At 35.3% G+C, this 15,680-nt stretch overlaps 1 protein-coding gene across 1 annotated transcript in view; it reads right to left on the reverse strand.

The window, feature by feature from the left end:
* The window catches only part of LOC128238417 (small subunit processome component 20 homolog), a 76,648-nt gene that overhangs the window by 58,671 nt on the left and 2,297 nt on the right, over positions 1-15,680 (reverse strand). Inside the window, exons 2-16 of the mRNA XM_052954327.1 lie at positions 15,417-15,497; positions 14,826-14,892; positions 11,530-11,591; positions 9,295-9,365; positions 8,495-8,689; positions 7,737-7,821; positions 7,348-7,407; positions 6,044-6,121; positions 5,390-5,548; positions 4,662-4,817; positions 3,776-3,907; positions 3,188-3,441; positions 2,910-3,041; positions 2,067-2,270; positions 790-940 (exon numbers count right to left, since the gene is read on the reverse strand). Of these exons, the coding sequence (XP_052810287.1) occupies positions 790-940; positions 2,067-2,270; positions 2,910-3,041; positions 3,188-3,441; positions 3,776-3,907; positions 4,662-4,817; positions 5,390-5,548; positions 6,044-6,121; positions 7,348-7,407; positions 7,737-7,821; positions 8,495-8,689; positions 9,295-9,365; positions 11,530-11,591; positions 14,826-14,892; positions 15,417-15,497 (1,887 nt within the window). The remainder of the gene's footprint in view (positions 1-789; positions 941-2,066; positions 2,271-2,909; positions 3,042-3,187; positions 3,442-3,775; positions 3,908-4,661; positions 4,818-5,389; positions 5,549-6,043; positions 6,122-7,347; positions 7,408-7,736; positions 7,822-8,494; positions 8,690-9,294; positions 9,366-11,529; positions 11,592-14,825; positions 14,893-15,416; positions 15,498-15,680) is intronic.

The raw sequence follows: 15,680 nt of genomic DNA on the forward strand, positions 1-15,680 counted from the left end.
ATAGACATGGTTCAACATGAATTTCATAGACATGGTCCAACATGAATTCCAGAGACTTGGTCCAACATGTATTCCATAGACATGGTCCAACATGTATTCCATAGGCATGGTCCAACATGTATTCCATAGACTTGGTCCAACATGTATTCCATAGACATGGTCCAACATGTATTCCATAGACATGGTTCAACATGAATTCCATAGACATGGTCCAACATGTATTCCATAGACTTGGTCCAACATGTATTCCATAGACATGGTCCAACATGTATTCCATAGGCATGGTCCAACATGTATTCCATAGACTTGGTCCAACATGTATTCCATAGACATGGTTCAACATGTATTTCATAGACTTGGTCCAACATGTATTCCAAAGACTTGGTCCAACATGTATTCCATAGACATGGTCCAACATGAATTTCATAGACTTGGTCCAACATGTATTCCATAGACTTGGTCCAACATGTATTCCATAGACTTGGTCCAACATGTATTCCATAGACATGGTCCAACATGAATTTCATAGACTTGGTCCAACATGTATTTCATAGACTTGGTCCAACATGTATTCCATAGACTTGGTCCAACATGTATTCCATAGACATGGTCCAAAACTATTTATTCATAGACTTGGATTTATCCTAGATCGTCCAACATGCATTCCATGAACTTGGATTTAAATTTTACATAGCCAAGCTTATAAGAAGCCTTAAACCAAGGAAATATGTATGGGTTCAGGCTTGTGGATTCATGAAAGCCTAATTTCAAAGACTGTGTGATACGTACTACTGAGTTTGGTGCAGAAAGGTTGTCTTGTAACCGTGGAAACATGTCTAGCAGGACTTTGGGGGTGAGAATGTCAGCCACGCCCTCATTGACGGCATGTGTAAGGTACACATCAGCCAAGCGCAGTATGTGGACATTACTGCTGCACACACTGAAACATGGATGAAACATTGGTGTATCTCCATATCACCATAGTTATATTTGTATTAAAAAATATGCTATATATATTGAAAAAGGGTGTGGCTTAAAGTCTTAAACTCATTTTGATGATACACACAAGTCATTGAGCAAAGGCCTTACCATATTATACTATGTATAGGACACACTTTTTTACCCCGAATGTTGGTGAAAAAACTGCCTGCGTCCCATCTTATGTATAAGGACCAGTACGGCAACCATCGAAGAAAACAACTATCATAATTAAAATCATGCAGTAAACATGTGTATATAAAAAGAATGTTTACTTCAAAATGAATTATTGAGAAACAAATTGAAAACAAACACAAAAATATTTTGATGTTTGTTACTGTTATAATAATCAAGGAATGTGCATACCGCAAAGTAGCATTATTGTCACTATCAAAGCTTTTCAAATGTGCGTAGGTGTGAAAAACACCTGCTGTCTGTCATTAGAAAAACATCAAAAGAACAAACTAAAATATAAATTTACATGAAATAAACAAAGAAACACAAATTAGTTTGCTACAAAATGTAATATCGCATAGTTTATATTGACTTTTGCCATTTTCACGATCCTCAAAAAAATATTGTCAAAACAAATATGGCGGATACTGGACTTACTGAAATATGTTAAATCACCGAAATACGAAGATAAATACCAAAATACACAAGAAAGATATCGAAATACATCTAATATTCAAACAATTTCATTTTTTTTATTTAATATATGTGATAAATGCCTCACCAACGTATATTTTTATTATATATTTTTATTTTGCCTACATCCTATCTATGCTAGCGTCCTATACATAGTATAATATGGTAATCACTTTGCCTACAAATCAGTTTAGCAATGTAAGGAAAGATCAGCTATTAATATTGTGGTTGATTTTAGGCTCATCTATAGGTCTAATTCAATAGCTATGATCCCGCCACCTATTGAATATTTTAAATCAACTCAAAATTCTTTTTAAAGCACACATAAGAAATTTAAGCATGCAATATGCAAGATTCAACCATCATGTTTAATTAACACATTTTTAAATAAAATGCTATTGTATATGATACATTGTTAAATCGTAAATAAAAGGACTTACCAGATGCTTTTAGTCAAGACTGACACTGGTACCAGGTCAAACACCTTGCTGTTGCCTAGCAACATGACCATGGAGACAAGAGCCTGACAGCCAATCAGAGGCCAGCTTTCTTCTGGTGACGGACCGGTCTCTGATGACATGAAATCCATAAGCGTCTTCAACAGAGTCGACACATGAAGCACTGCCTGGTCTTTGTCTATTGGTCTTTGAATGAAAATAATTATCACATCAGTATAAAAGGGCTGCAGTAAAGAATTTTTTTTTTGAATTTAAAACAATACAATGACCCCCAGATATAAAAATATTTTGTTATTTCTAATATCTGACTCCATATGAGTTGAAATTTAATCTTTAAACTAAAAAGCTATAATTAATTTACTAGCCAATGCTTGACTGATAAACATGATGTCTTGATGAAATTCAAATACCCATTGCTCTAACTGAATAGAAAATAAATACGGTAGGCTTGATCCACTGTTGGTGTATGGCCACCTCAATAGCTCAGTGAAAGAAGTGTTCACTTTGGGTGCTGAAGGGCACGGGTTTCAGGGTTAGAGTAAGGGTTAAACGAAATACTTTAAAATATGGTACAAGTAGCTCCCTGCATCAGCATTAAAAGAGTAATACTGGGAAAATGGTGTACTCAGTATTGGTTTAATCCAGGGAAGTTGTATTACTGCTTCCTTTTTGTGGAAAACCATGAACTTAAGATTATTACAGTATGAACCTTAAATCAACTTCAACCTAACCTGATGTGGGGGAGACAGATCAAGGAACACCAAAACTAGGACTATTCCAGTCTCTTAGTGGGGCAAATATGCCTTACGTCAACATGGACCTTACCTGACATGTGGGAGACAGATCAGCGCAGCCCACAACTTGGACTGCTCTAGTTTGCAGGAGGGAATGCTTTCCCAATCACTGGCGTGCTGTAGTATGCTACTGATGTAGGCTGGAACACCACTGTCTGCTGGGCTGGAGAAAGACATGTAGCAACAGTTTTAAAACATACAATCACTAACAATGATATATGTAACTGTTAGCATTGTTTGTTAAAATGACCTTTAAAAATTGTTTGTTTTTTATTTTAACTGTAAAGAACAAATATCAAAATTATTCACCTCGATGTAAAATCCAGCATGTATGTGTCTAGGGAGAGCAAATCACCCCCATGTTTCAGTAGTGGACATTTCCAAATCAGCAGATCTGTAATAAATGTGAGAGTGGACTCTTCCATCTGTGGGGTGGGTGAGTCCATGTTGGCCTTGGTGTATTTCAGCAGGTTAGGCAGGACATCTCTCTCAAACAGTGGCAAGTTAAACAAGGTCCTTGTAAAGGTGTAGATGACCTCAGCTGGGTAGCCAGTCTTGAACACCTGTGATACAGCATGTTGAAATGATTATTCGAGGTAGAATGAAAATAGTTGAAAAAGGTATTTCAAATAGTATAAAATGTGTTCAAATGTAAAGGTCTGTTTACAATGAAATACAAATAAACCAATAAGCTACAGGTAGTTTAACGCATTTTGCTTAAAATTTGATTCCTGACATAAGATGTTGTGAAGTTAATGAGGTAATTTGAAATATTGTGGCTGTCTTATTGAAACAAAAATACCAAGTTGTTGTCTTACTTTATAATTATTTTTTTCCCAAATAAAAAGGCTAGGGATTCATCCCAAAATCCCCCATAACGTGTATCATAATACTCACGGCCGGCATCAGTTTGGCTGTAACTTCCAGGTGAAGGCGTGAGTGGACAGTGGTCAAGAGGTCAGAGATGAGTGTGAGGATCACCTGACCTGTACTGACCGGGAACCCATTCTGCAGGAGCCCCAACATGGCCTACAACGGTAATACAGGGAAAGCTGATTTATATCCGAAATTCCCAATGTTCCACACATCATTAGTTTATTCGTTAATACAGATTTAATCAAGCTTGAGTGTGAAAAACTATAAATTTTATAATTCACATCTGAGTCTGTTTCTGGGTAGAAACCAGTATTGATGTCTTTATTTAGAGGCCAACAGATCCAACCCCTAGTGGGAATGGAAACAATAATACCACCAGACCACTCTTAACCTTACAAGATATTGGCACAGGCTTAAACTATGAGCAGATATCTTGACTCCAGACACTGTCTTTACATGAATATAACCTGTGAAATGCAACAACAATCCATGTTTGATATATAAAGAAAGAGGATTATTTCCGGTCAATATACTGGGGTTTTTTTTCAGAAAACTAAAAAAAACTAATAGATCTGATTCATTTATTACAAAGGATCCATCTTAAAAACGTGCATTCCGAAAAATATTGTTACATCAAGAATTGCAATTAAATGTTATGTAAATATTACAAAGAAAATTAAACATTTATCTTTGATTTCTTAATTCAGACAAATAAGTTTTTATTTCTTCCGAGAAATATCATTTATAAAAAGTGTTCGAACAATACACATGTTGAAAAGAAGGCCCAAATAACAATAAAATGATGAAATCAGTTAATAAATGATATCAAATAGAAATCAAGCAAAATAATATGAAGCATACAAAGAGTTTAATGTTTTAAATTACAAGTGAACAACTGACACATTACCTTTGCTATGTTATTAGGCTTGGAGAGGAGTTTCCCTGCCCGGAACTTGATGAGGGTGTTGAGCAGACGGAGCAGACGTTCCAGTGTTTCTGATACCATGGTCTTGTTCCCCTTCTTCATGCTCTGCCAGTGGGTCTCAACTGATGCTATCTCAGCCTAGAGAAGTTAAAAACACAATAAGGGTGATAGCCAAGCCTTATTTGATCTTACATATCAGCTGGAGTCCAGGCCCTTAACCCCCTTTGCCCTTTACCGCTTCCTGTTTGTTTATAAGAGTTTACAAAGGTTGGTCTGCATTCATTGGATGTTTTATGGCTTGACCCATGGAGTGTTATCACGACTTAAGGTGAAATTAATATATATGACCACATGTGACTACTATTATATAGTGACCACAATATCCAGTCAAATCAAGATATTTGCAAAGTTGAAGAAACAGAGTGCGATACAAGGAAAGCTGTTTTCGTATATGCCCCTTGGTTGTTTACCGTTCCTAGTGTACAGCACCAATACATAGGAGGCATTTTTCCTGGGTTTTAACCAGTATGGAGTACTCAAGAGGTCCCTGTACTACCCTTCTATGTTGAGGGCTGACCAAGGGAGTCATTGGTACCATATTTTTAACATCTTTCAATATTACACGTTCAGGGACTGAAACCAGGATCTTCCCTACCCTAAGCGGATAACCTACTACTAAACTATAGGGTCAGTAAGTTACTGATACGCACCATTATCATGTCCCATATATCAGCAAGGTGCTCCTTACTGGCATGTGTTGCCATGGAGATGACAGTGGTTGTAAGAGATTCCTCTACCAGTTGCCATGGTAACCAAGTGCCCTTTTGTTTTCCTTTAGGTCCCAGCTTTTGAAGAAGCACCGGAAATACCTATAACAGGTAAACATGTTCAGATAAACAAAAAGGTTTCAATTAATTAAACTCTAAAAGGCCTATTAATAAATGTTCAGTGTGTTTCATTGTAAGATCGTAAAATAATTTACCTCTTGAACACCAAAAGTAAATATTTAAATTTTGGCTATGCCACTCGTGAAATATGGCTTTTTGTGATCACTCAAATGTATTATGGTCTTACACTGAAACAACCAATTATACTCTATACATTACACTAGTGTGTTATAACTTAACACAAGACTTCTTACCAAAACAAATCATGTTAATTTTTGGGGATTAATGTGACAAAATAGTAATCTTACAACTGTTGCCAATTAATGCAAAAAAAATTAAAACTCTCAACAGAAAATATCTAAACCTCGGCAAAAGCTTGCTTTTAATTTTCCAAACTTAGTTGAAAAGAGTTTAAAAGGCAACTTATGCAAGATCCTATTTTTTATATCTGTTTTATGAAGCAATTTCACAACATACCTTTGTTGTAGAGCTGTGGAACTGTTCCTTGACCCCCTTCATCATCTCAAACATCAGTCGCCCCACCCCCTCACACGTCTGTTGATACATGTAATAGTAAAAAATTCTATCTTAGTTTAAGATAATCATGTACGAAAATGATATCCTTAAAAAGGCAAAAATAATACAACCATAATATAATAGGAACTGCCTTATGAACATCTACAAATAACTATTGAATTTACAAATCCAAATAGATAACAAGTAACCTCTAGTTATCGATGTGACAAGGTTTTTGTGTTTAAGGTCATCATGACCATCACCTTTGACCTACTTAACTCAAAATCAGTACAGGCTAACTGCAAATAATGACAAACCTACCTTCCAAGTTTGAAGATTGTAGGCCAAAAAATGCTCTAGTTAACAATCAGGCAAGCTTTTTGTGTTCATGGTCACCACAATCATAACCTTTGACTGCCTTACCAAGTTTTAGAACCTTAGGCCCTAGCATACTTTAGTTATCAAACAAACAAGCTTTTTGAGTTTAAGATCACCTTTGACCTACTGACCTCCAAATCAATAGGGGTCATCTGCAGGTCATGGCCAACCTCCCTACCAAGTTTGAGGACTGTTGGCACAAACAAACTTTAGTTATCAATTAGACATGATTTATGTGTTCAAGGTTACAGCAATGGTGACCTTTGACCTACTGACCTAAAAATTAATAGGGGTCATCATGAACCTACCTTCCTTAATTGACCACCTATGGCCCTAGCGGCCTCAAGTTATCAATTGCAACCAGGTTTGGTCTACTGACAGACATTTGTACCTACATGGGCAAAGCAATATTTCCCCGCTTCTTCAAAATGGGGGGGGGGGGGATTATTAGAGCTACCACAAAAGGGAAGAATATTCCCAGATGCCACCTGAACAAAGAAATGATATTTTCAGACTAATTTTCACAAAGCCAAGAGTCATAACTCTTGTTAGACCAATAGAATTGTCACATACATTGCAGGTGCTCAATTTCCCATGCTAAACAACATTCTATGAAGTTTCATGAGTGTAGGTACAAGACTTTTGGAGCTAAATGCGACACGAATTTAACAGAGATGCATCAGGACAAGACAGACACAGCTCCAGTATATATATAAATATATTTAGGGGTATAATCATCATGAATATCCTTTTCAAAATTGTTCGTGGCGAGTATAAAATAAGCACCTTGATGTAAAAAAGGATCTGAATTTTAATTGTTAATGATTATTTATTTTCAGATTTTGGTGGGGTTGGGGGAGGGGGGTGGGGGGGGGGGTAAATCTTACATCTGGCTCCTTCTCCAATGATTTGAACATGAAGTCAAACAGTTCCGATGGTTGCTTGCTCTGTAAACGATATTTATAGAGATTAGCACACAAGCATTTTTGAATACATAATTTATTGAACAAGTTGTTTAAAATGGGTAATAACATTCCTTGGCTTAATTCGAAATCATAAACAGTTAGTTGTGGAGTTTAAAAGAAAAGTCATGTGTTTGTCCCTTTATTATAATATGGTGCAAGTAATTTAATGCAATACACTTCTTAAGTCACATTTGCCCAAGTAAAACCAAACTTCACACAATATTACATATTATATCGAAAATAGATCTGCATAACTATTTTTAGGCAAGAATCTGTATAACAGGCCATTACTGTTACAAGCACATAGTCACCTTTCTCATGAGGAAAGCAAAACTCTCAGCTGCGAAGTTTCTCACATATTCCTTGTACTGCTGGCTCAGAAGAGATGAAAAGTAACTGAAAGTAAATAGTAGAACATTATTGAGATGATGTACAGTCATGTATAAAATAATAACATTACGGTGTGTTCTTCACTATAATGGGAATATGGCAGGGGTCTTTCAGAGTGGGAAATATTCTAAAAATGAACAAGAATGCTTTTAAGAAAATAGACAGAAAGGAAAACAAATGTGATAAAGTTCATTATTTTAGAACACACCAACTCTCTGTATATAAATGGTGTGAAAGACTACTTTTTTATGCATTTTTTTTTTTAATTTATAAGATATTCGAAATTGTATTTTACATTTGGGAACAAGAAAAGCCTAAGGAATGGGGCCAAACTGGTCACTGTATTATCATAAAGTAGATGTTGGAAGTTTATTTGCAATTTGTACAATATATTTCTGGACATTTCTTGATTTGTTAAAATAATTCTTAAAATGCATTAATTAAAATCATATTAACTGGAGCTCAGCATACATGTCCATAAAGTGTTAAATTTAAATTCTGTAATAAAATCTGATTGCTCGTTATAAGAATTATGCTCGGTAGAAACAATAGAAGTACTGAAAGTTCCCCTGGTGGGGCTCGACCAACAACCACTAAAGTTAGGAGGGGGACATTCATATCATTACAGCATCTCAACCTAGGCTGGAGTTTCATTAAAGTTTATGCTGCTATAACTTACCCATAAACAAGCTTGACATCAGAGAGCAAGTATCTCCATAGGAACTTAAACAGGTAGGACAGACAGGAGAACGTGGCCTCGAGCACCTCAACATCTCGGCTGTACGACCCCAACACCTGCACAAGAATCTCAAAAAGCTCGTGGAAGTGGCGGTAGAAGTCTGACTGCAGGTCCCTTGCCAGTTGGACCAACAAACTGAAAGTATGAACATGTGTCTGCAGAAACTCTATGATATTGCTTCTGTTTTTCCCAACCTTTTTTGAAAAGGAAATAGTAACAAAGTGCCAAAAATTGTGAATTTACCCAGCGCCCTGCTTGGGCTCACAGGTGTCAAAGCCCCCTTTGGCTCTTGAATTTGAAGAGATTAAAATAGCGGCCCAATTTTCAGTTGACTGTCCAACTGATGATCATCATGGAAAAAGGGAAGAACAATATTACACTAAGTGCTGATTCTGTTAATATCATTTTAGTATTCAAAGGACAAGGAGACAGCCAATATCAATGTATAAACATATTATCGTATTACCCAAAGTCCAAATTCTGTAAATATAATTTTAGTAATTTCAAAGATGGTATTAATGCTAAGATGGGCATTATCAATTTACACAAAGGCAAAATTTCACAACTTTCAACTCTTTTCTTGTTTGCTCATACAGAAATGTCTTCAGAATCAGTATCTACCGGTAATTCAACTTAAAATAACTAGAGTAAATACAGCAATATATCACATTCTATACACTATTTCCAAATTCACGTCATAATAATGAGAAATGTTTTATAAATGAGTGTATAAGCCTTACTGGAGCAAGGCAGGTATGGCCATGCTGTTCGGGACCAGCAGGTGCTTCTTGAGTGCCGAAACAAGCTCCTCCTGAAATCACCAATCATAGAATACAATTTACTGGACACTGAAATACAGTGGGAGAATTAACTGGAAAATGTATATACGTTCTTGGTTCTCCTAAATTTTCAGCATGAGCAAGAGCAATGCATGACAAACAATTAAAGTCCCCTTTGCAGTGATTTTTTTGGTGCAATTTACTGCCTTCTAATGTTTCCCCTTGCGAAAACATGTCCATTTTTTCAAAAAAATTTATATTTTTTTCCCAATTTGATTTATGTAGATCTATTACTTTAATGAATAAAAAAAGCAACTAATTTCTTGAAATATAGACAAAATCTTGAAAATTCTTACTCTTTCACAGCATAATGTATGCATAAAAAAAGTTAGAACATGTATATTTACCATAATTTTAGCTATTTCAGCCTGATTTGGTGTTTATTCCAAAGTCCACTTTTTCCCCAATTTGCAGAACAAAGATCTTTATATAGGTAAAAATAATTGCAAAAATAATAGCTGCTTTGTATTTAATGAATGCGTGTTTAAAAACTTAAAAAATATTATAAATGAAACAGACCATACTAGTAAAAAATGTATTTAAAAATTCCTTTAATTAACGCTACCTTTTAAGGTTTTATAGGCTGATAAAGGCTGATATAGGCTGATACATCCTCGGCACCCAGCGTATCATAACCTATATGATACCCTGGGCAAATTGACCAGGGAAACTCCGTAAATCTTGAATATTCATAAGCATTTTCCGACAATGAAAAAGCCGATAACAAAATAGAAATAATCCCCTTTGTAAAGAGCCACCGGTATATTTAACAAGTTCCTGTCTAAAACGATTTGTAAGCCGTGATCTCATTGGATTATTTCGAACCGAGATTACATCCGTAACTTCTCGGCCATTTCAGCACCGCATGAGGTGTGTCTCATGTGACCAATCAAGCGGCTGGATTTTACCTTATTAAGTATTCATGAGTACGAGATTTTTACAGCTGATTTGCCCAGGGTATCATATAGGTTATGATACACTGGGGTGCCGAGGATGAGGATTAGGCTGATATAGGCAGATTTAGACTGAAATAGGCTCATATGTGCTCACATAGGCTAGCCATGTTAATACCCAAATGAGATGTGAAAATGAAGCAGGTAACTCATTATCTCATAAAGACCTCCAGGCCACACAGAAAAATACAATTCTGATTGAATCAGTCCATCAGAAGCAGTTGTAATTGTAACTAATTGCAAAGATCGTCATACATCAACAACATGACCCTAACATTTGATTATATCAGCCCTCAGTAATTATAAGTGTGTTTAACAAAATAATCTATTGAATCCAAAGCCATGGGCACATGTTTGTCTTGAGGGGCCATGTTTATGAAAGATCTCTGATCTCAAAACTGTATATCACCATTGATGATGAAAATCAATGTAGATGTTTTTCATTTCAAACATTGAATATTAAAATTTGCTTGTTATACTAAATAAAATACATCTATAGGAAGGTATTTACAAAACAGTACATTGAAAAATGATAGAAAAATGATAATAAATTTTATATTTCCAGATCTTTGAAATTTTCTACCAGTCTTGTGTTGCCATAATGAGCATCATTGATACTATAACACTTGTACAGTATTGCTCGTATTATTCATAAACATGTATTACCTCCTGTATCATTGTCTTTGTTTGATCAAAATGTATTGCGAATATTTGTTGTTTTCTTTGCATAAACATACTTTACTGATTACCCGGTATGTATGTATTACCTAATGTATTATGAAACAAACTTGAACTCTATTTACATGATTAATTATTTATTCTGACATAATAACATTGCTAATTATGTTTAGTATCTGTATTACTATGACTAGAAGGTCCTTGAAGAGTAGTAATAAAGAATTTCATTTCTGTAAGGTCTTAGTTTATGTTTTAGTATGGTCTTAGTTTATGTTTTAGTATAAGTACATGTAAATAGCATATCTAAACTGCTTTTGATTAATATAATTCAATATCGTATACCATGCTCTAATCCAATAATATATATATTTCATGTATGTTGTGAACTGATTCATTGTTAGAACCATCTTTGTTATAAATCTTCTTTTAAAGGAGGACATAAAGATATCTATCTATCTATTAAGGGTTGGACAAAAAACACCGCTGAGTCATAACATTGACTGACCTCATGGTGGACTAGCTGATTGAATGTTTTCACTTGCTGTGAGATCTCCCGCTGGAAGTTCACTGAAAATGGAAAAGTTTTTAGTACAACACAATCGCAACTCTATCATTTATCATTCCAAATCTCCCCACATTCCTTGAGATCAAGGAACCCTAACCCTAAGGGCTATTCCATTTAAAGATATAACCCCCGGGGGAAGGCACTTTTAAATCATGCCACCCCCCTACAGAAGCAAATTTACCCTTTTGGGGTCCAAATCAGCGAAAAAAGAAACCCACCCATATACTATTAAAATAATTGCCTTACCCCCATGGGTTATTTGTTTTACTGGAATAGCCCTAAAAGTAAAATAAATGTTCAATTGTTAATTAATTCTTTGGTCTACTGAGATTTAAATCAACCAGTTAATCACAATTTCATTTATTCAGTGACATCAACAATATAAAATAAAAAAGTAAGAACACAATACGTTTCCAGGGATATTTAACAAGAGCAGTCACAGAAACAGCACGCTTGACTATTCCACAGCTTTTAAGGATTGCAAAGTTTTGGTGAATCAAGTTAAAATTACATTACATGAAAAAACTTTGCATTATGCAAGATAGAGTTATCATAGTTGATTGTATATACAAGGTATGTTCGGAAAGTTCCCAGACTCTACTAATAACTTTGTTACTTTTTCAAAGTAGAGCTTTGAAACTTCAGTCAAGTTGAGACACATATATATTCATTTTGATAATAAGCGGACATTTGCCTAAGTCAATACATTCTAAAAATATTGTATCCATAGCAACATAATATTTGCTGTTGTGGAGCTAGCCTTATATATTCCTATAATGTTCACATTAAACGCATTTTGTAACGTTAAAAAACGCGGGAAACATCATCTTGACGTCGAACCACAACATGACGTCATTAGTAAAATATGCATGACGTCATTTGAGCAGACACCGCCTCGCAAAATCCAAAACAGGTGCTCAAAGCAAACATGCAACGCGAAATTATTGAAAAACAGCGTGTTGTGATATAGTTTCTCCAGAGTTTAGATGTTTCACCGTCAAAAACATTGATAAAGTTGAAAAAATCGTTTGGAGACCAAACTTTGAGTCGCACAGCTGTTTTTGAGTGGCACGGACGCTTTAAGGAGGGGCGCGAGTCAACATCCGACAACGAGAGATGTGGGAGGCCGGCACTTGTGGCGAAAAAGCGCTAAATGGTAAAGTCCATGCTTGATAGGGACCGACGAGTGCCTACAAGGGAAGTGGCCGAGGAATGTGACATTGCGGTAGCAACAGCTTATAAGTTTATTGCTGAAGAGTTTAAGATGACAAAGGTGTGCGCATGTTGGATAACAAGGCTGTTGGATGACAATCAGATGAAGGATAGGGTGATTAAATCATTGAACTTTTTGAGATCCTATCGACGTGAAGGGGACAGATTTCTTCAAAGAATAATCACAACGGATGAAACGTGGTATCATCTGTTCGACCCAGAGACTAAACAGCAAAGTATGGTCTGGAAAACATCGTCTTCACCACCACCAAAGAAGGCCAGGGTGACGAAATCGAAAGGAAAATTCATGTTCATCGTATTTATGGACAACAACGGTGTAATCTTGACACATGAGGTCCCGGCGGGTGTTACGTAAATGCAGCGTATTATTCAAAGGTAAACATTTTTATAAACATATTTATAAACGAAATTACACATTTATATAATCATGCTATGAATCAAATATAGAGAACTGATGCATAAATTCAATCATAACAGCAGTGAAATGGTGTAACCTCACAATGCATTATTTTTCAAATAGTCAACTTGGTATTCAATTTTGTGTTTTTTATTGAACAGGTCGTGAGGCGGGATATGGCCCAATCACTGCGCAAGAAGAGGCCCGGCATGGATGAGGACATAGAAAATGTTCTCTTACACCAGGACAATGCCCCAGCGCACAGGGCCTGGTACACAGAGTTGGAGTTGGATGTTCTCGGGATCGGCAGGTTGGAGCATGCCCCCTACAGCCCAGACCTTGCGCCACTTGATTTTGCGCTTTTCCCGGCCATCAAAGCCCAGCTACGCGGAATCTGATTCGACGATCTCGAGAGCCTACGTCGTCACGTGCAGACAATAATGTCTTCATTTGATAAAATGGTTTCAAACTGTTTACACATCATGGGTCAGGAGACATGAACGTTGCGTGCAAGCATATGGCCGCTATTTCGAGAAAGAGTAAACTGAATTGACGTTGACGTTATAAATTTTAACGTCGGGTTGCTCCGCCATATCGTTGGTACATGTTTTAAATTTATTGTAACTTTTTTACTGTTATATGTATGGAATCGAAATTTTAGATTGATATGGAATAATAGATGTAGTAAATCCTTACTTAGTTTCATTATAATACAATGAGCCTTTCAAAAGGAATGCGTTCAGTCCGGGAACTTTCCGAACATACCTCGTAGTTTCAATGCAATACATGAAGAAGATGACCTAATTGTGCTTACATCTACAACCTTAACTAGACTTTCTAAATTGAATAATAAAGGGTCAACATCTATATTATATGCAGGATATAGTTATCTAACTAGATTTAGAGGAGGCTAGATGGTTGGGAACACTTGTATAAAGTTGTAATGCAATATATGATGTATTTGTTGAGATATTGATTTAAATGTGGTTTAATGCAAACCCTTAACCAAAATTTTAAAGTCAAATAATAAAGGGCCATAATTAAGATTATATGCAAAATATAGTTAACAATAACTCAACCTACTTAAATAAAAAAAAACTTATAATAAGTTTTTTTTAATATTTAAGTTGGTTGAATGGTTGAGTGCCATTGTAAAAAGTCTCAATGCAATCAAATAGTTAATGAGATATCAACCTATCAACAAGCAAATCCTTAACCAGAATTTCCAGCTCAAATTATAAAGGCCCATCATCTGCATTCTTTTCAAAAATGTGATATATCTAACTTTATAAATTAAATAGGTTGGATAGGTGGGGATATATAATTATCTAAAGTTTTGAGCAATACATGATGTATTTGCTTAGATAATGACTTGAAGGTGCTTACATGCAAAACCTTTTCCAAGGTGTGACACTGACGCCGACACTTGGGCGAGTAGTATAGCCCTCTTTATTCTTCGAATAGTCAAGCTTATAAAAACTGTATTTAAAGAAAACAATGAATCTGTAATTAAATGAAAGATTGATGCCTTTCATTATTCATTAATTGTAGAGTTGAACATAGACATTATTGCATATACATTCATTCCACAGACCAAGTACCTTACCAAAGTATTCTGTACAGTTTAACTCTGACTGCTTTTGCAAGGCCAATCCAAAGTAGGTTTCAGTCTCCTGTAGAACACATATGTAATAAACCATGAAATAATGAATTTTTAAAAGCTTGAAATACATTTGATCAAGCAAAAAATGATTAATTTTAAATAATGCAAAATAATTATATATATAAAAATATTATTTTAGCTTTAAAATAGTGATTACTTTGCAAGGGCACTGCTCATAATCAAATATTTTACACATAACTCTGTTTCTGAATAGAAACCATTGATATATAAGTGTCAATTGAAAGGTGCTTAATCTGCCTAGCTGAGTATTCATAAAACACATTTAGTCATGTATTGTACATAAAGAATATTGAAAATTAATATAAATAAATTAAATTAGATATTACTAATTTATCTGAACATACGAACAGAGAGAAAATTAACATAGGAAAATGACATCAGTAACGAAATGACTTAGGATGATTTATGAATACCGGCCCAGAGATCTCTTGGGTGACACACAAAACACCTGAAACCTTGTCATCTGCATGTCCCTAAACACACACAACATCAACAAGAAATTCTGCTACCCACCTCTGGTGTGTCGTCATGGTGCCTTATTTGATGAATCACATCTATGTTGATGTTCTTGATTCTCTCAGAGAATGTCTGGAACTGAAATAAACAAGGAAAATAGTTATAACAGACCAAAACCGCAATCCTGAAATCCTTAAATTTTAGTTACAGTTTTAAAGCTGCAAATAAGCAGTAATTATGCAATTATAATCACAGAAAATGCAATAAATGCAAAATGATGGTTTACAATTTTTTTGCAACCATTTAGCAACTCTTTTTTTT

This window comes from Mya arenaria, chromosome 6 (genome assembly GCF_026914265.1).
Source record: "Mya arenaria isolate MELC-2E11 chromosome 6, ASM2691426v1".
In the NCBI taxonomy this organism is placed as follows: domain Eukaryota; kingdom Metazoa; phylum Mollusca; class Bivalvia; order Myida; family Myidae; genus Mya; species Mya arenaria.